Raw genomic sequence first — 12,346 nt, 5'->3', positions numbered from 1 at the left:
AGACTGAAAAATTATCTGTCACAGGACACAGCCTAAATCTAGGCTGATTATAATCCCCTGCAGAGCTAAGCGGTTTGTTTCTAACCCATGTCCCAGGGTCGCTGCTATCTGCTGACCAACAGACTCCTCAACGCCGTGTTTTCCAAAAAGAGAAAACAAAGAGTACATGAGCCTGTGCTCACTCTGAAGTTTTGGACTCTTGGAAGCTATATATCACTAAGCAGAAGACCAGTGTAGAGGATTAATGAGGGCTTTGAATTTTACCCAGCTGTATGAGGGCAACCCCTGTCTTCCCACCCAGCCTTGCTTGTCCCCTCACCCCGAAAGGGAAGAGGGCAGAGGAAGGGCACTGTGGAGAGCAGCAGGCGGGAGCTCACCAGCACCAGCACTCAAAAGGAACAGCGAAGCTGACCCCATCTGCAAACAGCATCAAGGAGAAATGAAGATCTCCCACACAAAGAGCAAGTGTGGAACCAGCCAGCTGATTCCCACTCATGGCAAACCCAAGAGAGGAAGTGGCAGGAGGTTGGAACAAAGGTTGTCTTTATCATCTGTGGAGGCATGGGGAACTACAGAGCTGTGGCTGTGAGGCACCCCCCTCTGGAGTGAGGCCCCATGGTAACCTTTCAGCTCCACAGTCTGGGGTTGCACCTACATGGGCCTGCCTCATGACACACCTCACGTCCTGGCAGGGCACTTCACACAGCAGGTAAGAGGCACTTGGTGCTTACCACTGCAGAGAAAAGAGCTCAGGAGACTGAGGGGACACCCAGCCACACCTGGAGAGAGGTTATGCACCCCTCAGAACAAGATGTGGTGAATGAGAAGAGCCAGTATCAGAGACAGGCAGCAAGAAGACAAATCCAGCCAGCTCTATAGACCCTGTACGTCCCACTGTCCAAGAGAAACATTCACAGAATCTTGAGGCAGGATGACCATGAGCACCTGGGACAATCCCTGGCTTGTGGGTGGAAGCCAGCAGATTCTCCTGCAGCGGGTCTTGTCACACCAATTAGTGATGCAGCTAACAGCACTCTGCTTCAGCCCCTCAGAAGCAGGCTTAGCAGAGCAGATTCCTCACATGACCTCCACAACCATGTGAGAGCTGCCCTATACACACAAGAGCAACACTCCCTCAAGGCCAGGGGCTGGGGGAAGCAATGCACCTTCCAGACACAGAGACACACCTTCCTCTGCCCCACTGGCTTTACTTCCCTTGCTGGGGTGAGGAAAATCCAGCCATGCAAACAGGCTATTGTTCCTGCCTGCTGAGCAGCTTGCCCTTTCTGACAGGCATCCCTCACTCTGCAAATAGAGCCATTTGTCAAAGGCAGACGTGTAGCTGAATATAATTCTAGTTTAGCACACATACTAAATGGCTACAGCAGGATCAACACCGTGTTTCTTCCCAAGGCTGAGTACAGTACCTCCCTGAATCCTCCTTTTTTGAGAGCTCGTGGCTTTGGGGCTTTTTCCTGTTGTTTCAGGGTTTGTTTTCTTGAAGGAGTACCATGTGCACTACAGTAGCCCAGTCACTTATCTTGAAGCACTATGTGTGACAGCGTACACGAAGTGATTCATTCATTTCATTATATTACATTGATGCACTATGGTCTCTTACACCTAAACTTCCTATACTTCCCACTATGGAAGGAATCTACAGGCAATGTATTAATGACTAAAACCAAACACAATGCAAGACTGACCTGCCAGGTTGTTGTGGTTTTTTGGTTTTTTTTAAACTAGAATGGCCTGTGCTTACAACTACCTAGTAATTCTTACTGAAAGAGAAGTACAGAGTACAGCTAATTATGTATGTATGTACACACACAAGTAGATTTGCAAAAAAAAAAAAAAAGAAAAGAGCAACTGTATGCCACAGCATTTGTCAGTATTGAGATTTATACATTTAGAATGATCCTTACTCCTACAGAATTATTGCCTTCTTCCCTCTAATTTCCAAAATTACTTATTAACCAGCTGTCCCCACAGTTAGTTTTGTCAGCTGTAAGACACATAAATAAACAAATTATGAAATAAGTATGGAGAATGATTTGAAGGAATGAAAAAGCACACTAATGCATAGTGTATTCATATTCAGCTGTCATGCACACCATCTATTCCTTTAATGGCTCTTTCTTCTCACTTCTCTTTGCTGACATTTACATTAAAAGGTGCAGTGTCTTTCAACTTCCATTTTGAATGAATGTTCCTTGTAATGAGCAACACAGGCTTGAAAGCATGTTTTCTGAAATGCAGTGAAAAGGTAATTTTAATGAAGAGAAATGAGAAAACTGGAGAACAGTAAATCGTTTTGCAATCTGAATTAATGCCTATTTGGAAAAGGCTCAACTGAGGAAGGAGATGTAAGACTTTTGGCAATGCGAATTCTAATTATTTCAAGTCTTGGCAGTAATTTTATCAAATAGTAGCAATTTCATTAAAAGGTGCACTGGTAATCATCTACATAAGGCCTCCAGAGGGGAAAATATACCAATAATTGCATAATTATGTTATCACTGCTCGTATGATGGACCACATTAAATACCACAAAGGAACACTGCTTTTTACTTTCTCTAGATATTTAGTTCAGTACATTTTCCTAGAAGATTATAGCAATAAACAAGACTTTCAGATTAACATGTTCACCAAATTTTGCAGAAAAGACACAGCTATCTTTTATGTCCATAATACTTTATATTCTCCCTTCACTGAAAGAACTGACAGATTAATGAGAAAAATTCTGGGTTTAGTAATAAGATAGAGTATTTATATAGCTGTGTTACCAAAATACAAGCCATTGCATCATGTCATGCAGGCACATGGCACAGGAGCCATTTAAGAGGCAGGTTTTAGGATATTTCCACATTTTTCCATATAAATTAAGTGTATCTATTCAGAGATTTTTGATAAGCCTACAACAAGTTAGATTTCCTTAGTCTAAATAACACTTTAACTTTTCTATTAAGATGTTGGCAAAAAATTCTTGCAAAAGTGTTGTTTTACACAAAATACCAAATCTAATAAGTCATATTTTAGTGAGGTAGCCAGTGTATTAGATAAGTATTTTTGCATATGCCTTCTCAAACTATGACTAGGGCAGTTTCTGGGGGAGTCGTTGGCACATTTTTTACAACATACTCAGGGTGAAAAATTTCACCTCAGACAATCACACCAACACCCAGCAACATCTGTCACTGATGTTGTCTTATACAGAAGTGCTTTGAATAGAGAGACTTGGATGTATTTCTGACAATTCAGCTTCATTTCCTCAGTCTTCTGCCAATGAGATAAATAACTCGGCTGTTGAACTTCATCTCCAATATCACAGAAGTCTGACTTGTAGTTTTTGCTTTTAAATTGTACTTTATTTTCTAGTTTACTTATAAGCCTTATCAGAAATTGCATAAACATTGCATATATATATAGGTAGCTGTTTACTGAAAAGCAGTCCTCCTTCCTGCTCCAGGAGAAATACACAGAGGACCACTTAATGTGAGTGCCTGCTTATACAGGGAGTCCCATTTCAGCATCTCTTCTGAATATATCTAGCTTATAGGAGGAGACCAGAAACACAGGGCTTACTTCTGCTCCTTCCATTTGACCTCTTTGATTGTACTGCATACCTCAAATCCTAGGTATGATAACATTAACACTACTGCAAAGTCAGCAATTTTATGTATAATACCTGGAAGTCAGACGTGCTACGGAATAGGAAACTTTTTAACAGCTTGTGTTAAAACGAACACTACTGGGAGGAAGCTTTTATTTTGTGGAAGATAACATGATTTCTTTTCAAAGTACGAAAGTTATGCTCATCCAGGCATAGACAGCGCTTCCACGACATGGACAACAGCAAACAAGCATCAAAAGTGCAGAAGAGAAGCAGCCAGCCATTGAGCAGCAGAAAATGAATGCCTCAGGATCAAGTCCTAGCACAGAATTGTATATAAGGCATACAAACAAAGCCATTTCAGGTAAAAATACCCTATTAAGCTGCATATTTAATTTAATATTACATGAAAAGTAAAACCACAGCATTTTTATACTGCACATTTTCCTCTTAAAAGGTAGAAATACTATTTTGAAAATACAACCATGTAAGTTTAAACTTACATTAGCTCCTCTAATCATTAAAAAAATAAAAGCAAACATTTATCCAAGCTGTTCATTTGCTGTCAACATTTTGAAGATAATGTAACTACTGGATTTATCAAAGTCAGTCCCTGAGCACCTTTAGGCAGATTGTGCTGCAGCAATAAACCAGCCTTTGGCATCTGGAGTTTTCTAGTAGGTGCATAGAAAATATTTTCTTTATTCTACTTATTCAGTACAACTCAATTAAACAACTAGCCCAGTCAAAGAAGAGCTACTGATCTGGAGCTCAAAAAAACCATGAATGTTCCTTTCCATTGCTATTCTATGAATAAGGAGAGGATGACATGGACAAATTCTAATTTTTTGCAGCAAAGTGATTAGAAGCCACCAGTTTTGACTACAGATAGGCCTTTCAGGCATTAATTCTTTACTTCAAAACATTTCTCAATGAGTTTTTTCTTCTGAATTGGCTGGCTTCTATGTGGTGCTATTTTTTATCTAACGGAAGAACATTTCAGTATTCTTGTTTCCTTCATTGTAATCGATGCAAATCATCAGTAAAAATCAATTATCCAATACCAGAAATGTCAACATTTTCTATTTTCATACTAAAACATACACATGAAGCATCAGGATAAGTGTATATATAACAAGCTACATAATTGCTTAAATACAGGCACAGTGATTAATCAAAGTAAGTGTAACATTAACTGCAAAGGCTATATTTAATTAAAACTCTATCTCAATGGTAATAAAAGAGGTTAAACCTTTCTTTGCAAAATGATTAAGTACAAATGCAAAACAGTTAAAATGAGGCTTACTGTTGGCTGATTTAAATCGTGATTAAAATCAGATTTACAATGCTTTGAATCAAATTGAAGCACATAGTACAGGGGGAGGTAACCATTTTATTGAACTTGCATTTCGCATCTGCAGTCAGATGTCAATTTTACACATCGTATCTGGAGGAAATGCAAACAAGTCTGAAAGGGCTGAGAAGAGCAGGGGAATGAGGAGTTACAGAAGACACTCCAAAAGAAAATGCTGGAATAGGTTTATCGTAGAAAAGAGAAGCTGAAGGGTTTACATTGTCAATGTGTAAAATATTATTATAAAAAGGATGGTGATGTAGTAGTATAGTAGTTCATTATATCCAAAACACCAGGAGAATAAAAAGATGGAATTAAGCAACCAGCAAGGAAGATTAGGCATCAGAAGGAGCTTTTGACCTTTAATAACTATTTACAGGAAAAAACAGGTGGTAAGACTGCAGCACAAATCTGCCTCAGAGCAGGTTAGAACAAAAATCTGTGTGGGGAGGTCTGCTCCATCTGACTACAAGGAAGAGCTGGGGACAGACCAGATCTCTGCAGGTCTCCTACAGCCTTACCCACACAGTTCCATGGGAGCTTCCTAAAACTTGCCATGCCTCTTAGAAACCCAGCTGCAGGAAGAAGATGAATGCATGAAAAAAGTCAGATTTCATTCAGCAAAGAATAATGTTTCCAGTCCTAAGGCCTGCAGACAAAACCTTCAACATCTGGCATCCAGTGCAGCCATTAACTCCTGAACAAAAAACAGATTAAGTAAGAAAGCCAAGTGCAAGTTTTAAATCTCACGATACCTGTCAGCAGGAATCTAGTTAGTTCTGAATGGCCTAGGTATGCAAACACCCAAAACATTTCTATTACACAGCTCACTGGGATTTTCCACCCCTTCAAAGCATGCAGACTCTGAATGACAGGTTATAACCAACAAGCTTGATTTCTTTCTCCTGTGTGGCTTTTGCATAATGCCTTTCTGTAAAACAAATCCACTCCAGCCTTCTCTTTTCCAGACTGAACAATCCCAGCTCTCTCAGCCTATCATTACAGGAGACTTGCTCCAGCCCTCTGGTCCCTCATGAGGAGCATGGTCACCCAGCAAGAGGAGCAGAGGAGCACTGCCCAGCTTAACACAACTGATAGGAAAAGATAGGACATATAGGACCAACCTAGCATTTGCCATGCTTCCAAAGAACCTGTAAGAGATGCAGCTCTCTGATTTTCACATTTGCCTGCCAGTTTTCATCTCTTCTTAACTTAAATCAGCCCATGCATCCTCCTTATCACTTAGATTTACAACTGCCAGTGCTTAGCTGACCAAAGAATTCTTCTCTATATCAGATATTTGATTGCATTATGTGATTACAGATTCAACTGCCAAGATGGCATTTAAAATTATAGAAATTTAATGCAGTCAGCCCCCCCAGTGACAAAAAACCCTGTAGCTCCTGATGTTACCCAGTGATGCTTCATTTTAGTTCAATTTCCAGAAATGATCCCTATGGAGCAGCCCAGAAGCTGCATAGCATGGTAGCAACATTAGAAACTTTTCTGTTATTTAAATGCCTCTTTGCTGTTAAAGTCAAGAGCCTTACATGCTGTAAAAAAAAATAAAACTGCAACATGAAAAATATCATTAAAAATCCATTAAACCTAAAAACCTGTGTTTTCAGAATAAATCAATATAATCCCCAAGAGGAAATCCACTGAGAGAATAACATTCACTGAGCTTTCTAATTGGTATCCCCTAGAAAATAGGAGTCACATTCTCCCCTCAAACACAGATGTTTACACTCTCCTTATGCTTTTATCACTAACGGCAGCAATCTTGGCCAGTGGACAAACAACACACTTCAGTTGTCATCAGGCTTGGCAGCCAGCCAAGGAGACTGCTCACATGCGTAAAATTACGTTCATTTATGACTGTTTGCAGGATCCATTGTCAAACAGGGTCCTACTGGGGAAAAAAAAAACAACTTCTAGTTTCCTAAAAGTCACTGAAAAAGCCAAGCACAATACTATAGAACACAGTAATACCGAAGCTATTAGTAATTTTAAAATTCCTTTTATGTCAAGATCTCCTAATTTTTGTCTTCTCTTCAGATTTTTACAAATAAATGACCAAAAGGTGTAACACACTTTCCTTTGATGCTGCAGCATCATCTCTTCTCTCCCACCTAAAGTTACAATGAACTCAGTTACAGCTGAGAAGCCCCAACTAGGGAAGATGAGTTTCTAAGGGACAGAAACATCTGCAAATTGTTTCTTGTGCACAGGAACAGCCAGAAAGGCATTCAGAAATTTTAAAAAGGTAAAGTTTTGTACTTAAAGTGAGAGGGTACTTACAGTAAATGTAATGCATTAGGATATCAGACCTCATTTCCTCTAGCCATTCTCTGAACAGCTGAAAGAGACTTAAGGAAATGAGTCAAAATCCTGGAAGATGTTTGTACTAGATGAAAAAGAAAACAACATCTGTAAAATTATGTGTCACATCCATAGAGCAAGACAATGTGCAACACTTGATCTCTGCAATGGTATTCATCTTGGTGGACAGAAAAAAAAGCTGAAAAGTGGCTTAACCTTGAGCAATTGAGCCTCTCTTCTACAAGACTGATACGAGATTGTATCAGTCATTGTGTATTGCAGATAAACATATATGTTGTTGAAACTGTTTGATGCTGTGTGGTTCTTGTTTTATCCAGAATTTGTTGCTCCTTACCTTCAGATTCCATCAGACTGTTTACTGTTCAGACAAGAAAGCAGTTTTCCTTCAAACTACAAATGCCTAGTATTTGGTATCAAGTTTGGCAGCTCCAGATATGCCTTAAAAATCTTTGTAATAGCTTGCAGAAACCCAAATACTATAGAGATACCATTAGTCTCAGAAGACACCAGAGAGTGAAAAGGACAAGCTTCACTAGGAGAACCTCCCACTGACTGGAATATGGCTCAGACGTGTCTCCCAAGACCTGTCCTAGCTCATGTTTACATGTGCTAAAAACATATCCCTTCCAATTCCACCTGTATCCTGGTGCAGCATGTCCCTTCTGGAGGTGACTCAGGATCCTTTGCTTAATTCAGGCACCTGCAAAGAAGCATTACTGTTTGGACAATCACTGGGAGAGCTGAAGCGAGATGGAAAACCCACAGAGAGCCAATACACCCCAACAGTACTACAGCTGCAGTCATCTGTTGACAAGAGGCTCTCTCTGGCAAAATAAGCACATGGAAATGCCTTCAGTCTCTATGAATGGCATTTAAACAGGATGTAAACGGGAGCCTCACTCCTTGCCAAATTTGTCACATTCTTTATTATAAAGCCCGAACAAAAATCACTTACGCACTTGCAGGGAGAGGGTTCCCAGTGGCAGGGAGAAGAAAAAGACTTGAATATTGAGCAATCTTTGACATTTCCATTCTGCTTCTGGCAGTGGCCTTAGGGCATATTTCTGCACAGGAGACTCTGCATTGCCACAGGGGAGGGAGGAAAAGCCAGAAGGAGAGAGCAGAGATGGAAACGGGAGTAGGGAGAGCAGGATACTCAGATGGCTCGAGGGGGGTCAAGGCAGTGACTGAATGACAGCAATCAGAATCCTCATCAAATTCAATCTTCCTCCTTCAAGCTTCCTCCCTCATGGCTGACAGGTAGCAGGAAGCATCATGAAAACAGACATTCTTCCCTCTGGGCACAGGGAGAGTCTCCCATTACTCTGCAACTGATTGGAAAAAAAAAAAAAGTTTGCCTTGATGGATGGATGCTGAAAGGAACCATGTCCAGTCTTCCATGACCATAGGATGGAAATGCAAGAGACTCTGGCAGAGTACTGGCTGATGGGGGACAAAGTGAGCCTTGAGGGAGGACAAGAGAAGCAGAGAGAAAAGGTCGTTCCAGAATATTGCATCAAAATGAGGACAAAGCAAGTCTCAAATGGAATGAAGTATGGAAGTATGTTAGTTTGCAAGAAAAACAAAAACTAGGAAGGGACTATGTATGGAAAAGATGAATGGACCCTTTGAGAAGCTACGTTAAGCTGTTTTCTACATCCTCCTTCCCTGGATGCAACCAAAGGAAGAAGCTCTTGACCAACAGCCAAAAAAAGATACTTATTATAAATCCGTATACTGATAAACAGGATAGGTCTCAACAGGGACTGTGGGAGATTATCCCAGCCAAGTGTCTACACTGAGGCAAAACCAAAAGTAGCTCAGCGTTAAACCAGCTCCGGAGCAATGCAATCCAGAACAGCACATCAGCTCTGTCCTGCCTGTCACTTCGGATGTTCCTGTGCCGCTGCCAGGACTCGAACCATCACACCGATGCCTCCCTCAGCACCACAAAACCAGCCCAGAATACTCCTACATCTGTGTGATACACTGATGATGCACATACATACCCAAGGACAGATGTCTTTTGCAGCAGTAATTTATTTCTTACAACATGGTGTGTTTTTGTTCACGCAAGTTTTTGCCTCATGTGCCCCTTAAGTCTCCCATAAGTAAGTGTAAAAACCCAGGAGAAGAAGGGCCATGAGAAAGGTTCTCTCCTTGCTTCTCCAGTACTCTGGAAACTGCACCTCTGTCTTCAAGGACAGTGTGACCTGTTTCCCAAGCATAAGGACAGTCTAACTCTATGATGAAGGATAACCTAAAAGTGCAGGCAAGAAATACATGAAGTAAAGAAAGCTAGAAGGTATTAATAATTTCAATATTTTTAGAACTTCTTTCTAGGAATAACTCATTGGTAGTGACTTTCCCAGTCCTGCGGCCACTGCATTTTGCAGCCTTATGTGAGTACTTCTCTATAGAAAAGCCCGAATTGCCAGATACTACACTTACTCAGATTACCAATAAACAAAAGGAGGAAAAAACAAAAAGTTACCTAAACAAAACCATAAACGCATTCTAAAGTAAGGTGTTTTACAATGAAGAAGTGTAAGTTGTCACTACTGTTGGTTTCTGGTGTTTTAGTGGTATTTGCTCCCATGGGCTGGTGGAACCCTCCCGGTCTGTGTCACTCAGGGTGCTCTGCCAGGCTCCTCTCTGGTGGTGGCAGCAGACGTTAAACACCTATCGCTGTGCATCGCTTCCCTGGATGCTCAGCTCGTTCTCAGATAAGCAGCGAAACAACCTTCCACGTTATCTCCTTTCAGACTTCAGTGCTCAGATCCAAATTCCTCCCTAGGTCTAGCAGCGACCTCCTTCCAGCACCTTCTCCTGGACACCGCCAAACGCCTCCTAAGCTTACAAACCACACAAGGAGATGCACGGCGGCTCAGAAAGCCATGTGCGAAGTTGCCCAGCTCTGCAGACAGATGCAGTATTTAAAACCATCAGACCTGTGCTCCAGGGCTGCGAGGTCAAGCAAGTAAACCTTCTTTTTTAGAAAGGAGTGGAAGGGAACCTACAACACACCAAAGTTTTAGCACCAGCTGACCCCTCGAAGGCCTGAAAGGCACCCACCGCCCTCCTCCTCACCGCGAAGTCAGTGCGGGAACAGAGCAGCTCTGATGCCCTGTCCTGCGGCGAGCCCCGCACCCGGGGCACCGGCCCGGCGGCGAGCGCAGAGCCCGCAGAGCCCCCCGAGCCCACCTGCCCGCCCGAGGCGGCTGCACCCGCTGCACAGCGCTGCACACCTGACGCCGGCCGCTCGTTCCTGCCCATTGTTCAACGAGCACTTAACCGCGGGGACATTTTGTACCGATCCCCGGATAGTTTATTGTCAAAACAGCCCGGCCGGAGAGGTGGAGGGGGGTGGCGGGGTTCCCTGCCGGCCCCTCTCCCAGCCCCGGATAGCCGCGCACGGCAAACAAAGGACTTTATTTCCCCGGCGGGGCGTCCCACAAGGGCAGCGCCGGCGATGCCGGGCACACCGCGGGCTGCCACCCGACACCCGGCGCGGCGCTGCCCCGTGGAAGGAGCCGCCAGCGCCGAAGTTTTCCCCGCTGCCGCCCGTGCCGACCCGGCCCCGCAGGGCTCCGCGCCCGCCCGCGCCCACGGCTCCCACCTGCGGGGAAGAGGCTCAGCAGCAGCAGAAGCAGCACGGTGTGCACCAGCTCCCGGGCGAGGATCGCGCCCTCCATCCCGGCGCGGCCGCCGCTCGCAGCGCCCGGCGCGGAGATGCCCGAAGCCCCCGCGGGAGGGAGCGGAGTAGAGGCGGCCCCGCCCCGCGGCCGCGCCGCGCCCCCGCCCCGCCGCCGCGGGGATGGGCGCAGGTGAGGAGCTCCCCCGCCCCCCGCGAACGGCAGCGCTCCGGCTGCCTGCTCTGCGCTCACCGTAAAGACCCTAAACAGAACGATTTAAGGAAAAGGGACAGAGCCCCGTGGCTGAATGTGCGCACAGTGCTGTCGTGAGGAGTGTCGCCCTCCTCACGGGCAGCGTTCTGCCGTGCCGGGCACCCCAGGCATCGGGGCTGCGTAAGCCCAAAGTGGAACGTGGAGCGGAGAAAGGTGGGGAGGGAGCGGCCGGGCTGGGCACGGGAGCTGGAAACGGAGAGAGCATCCCTTAAAGGGCAGGTACAAAGCCATTTGCCTAGCTTTGAAATCCTCACTGGTCGCTGCTGGACGTGTTACAGCAGATTCTGGAGGCGCCAAAGGTATTGCCTCCGCCCTGGCTCGCTCTGCTGAGATCGACTGAGCCCGCTGTGGGCCACCACCGATTAAGGGCCAGAGCACCTCGAGTGAGACTTAAAAGTGTGTGCTGTGGCACAAAGCGAAGACTTGAAAGAAGTGGTTGATTTTGTATGGAAGAGAGAAAACCAACAGTGAGCTTAAACATGGAAAGGGTCCTCAAGAAAAGGATTGTGAGCGATTGTTTTTCATGTCCCTCAAGGGCAAGATAAAAAGTTATCCATTTAATTCTCGGGGGGGAAAAATCGCTTAAATTTAAGGAAGGCAATTGCAAAGAGCAAGGAGGATTTAGATTACAAATGCATTGCAAGAAGGGGTTGTGGAATCCCACAGAGAGAGTTTTTTAAGCACCGATGAGACCACTGATGAGGATCTGGGAGTACTCGCTTCTGTAGCTGTAGAACTGGAGTGGAGCTGCTCTGCAGGCAGAAATAACACAAACTACACAAATGTCTAGCATTAACACTGCTTTGGCAGTCAGTGTCACACACTGCTGAGGTGAAAGAAAGGTACACAGGCGACCCAGGCAAAGGAGTCGTGCATGCATTCACCAGCCATGCTCTCTGCCCAAGGTTTCCACAGGCAGCACCTGAACAGGCAAGTGGGCGAAGGACACAGGCTGTCAGAACGCTCGTAACAGCACTTCTGGATATATAGAAAGATGTAGAGGACATATGGCAAAACTTTCATCCCTAGAAAAGCATAAATGTAGACTTCTTGAAATGTGTCAGTAGAGATCAGAAAAATTATTGAAGGTAAAATACTCCTTTTTTTTTCCCCTTCATCTTCCTTTCT

At 44.2% G+C, this 12,346-nt stretch overlaps 1 protein-coding gene across 1 annotated transcript in view; it reads right to left on the bottom strand.

The window, feature by feature from the left end:
• Window positions 1–11,056, bottom strand: part of KIT (KIT proto-oncogene, receptor tyrosine kinase) — a 54,595-nt gene extending 43,539 nt beyond the window's left edge. Inside the window, exon 1 of the mRNA XM_088163372.1 lies at window positions 10,930–11,056. Within this exon, the coding sequence (XP_088019498.1) occupies window positions 10,930–11,005 (76 nt within the window). The 5' untranslated portion in view covers window positions 11,006–11,056. The remainder of the gene's footprint in view (window positions 1–10,929) is intronic.
• Window positions 11,057–12,346: the final 1,290 nt, after the last annotated feature.

The sequence above is a fragment of the Sturnus vulgaris genome, chromosome 4 (genome assembly GCF_052056855.1).
Source record: "Sturnus vulgaris isolate bStuVul1 chromosome 4, bStuVul1.hap1, whole genome shotgun sequence".
NCBI classification, from domain to species: domain Eukaryota; kingdom Metazoa; phylum Chordata; class Aves; order Passeriformes; family Sturnidae; genus Sturnus; species Sturnus vulgaris.
Note: the sequence above shows the minus strand (reverse complement) of the source record. Positions and strands in the feature narration are given on the sequence as shown.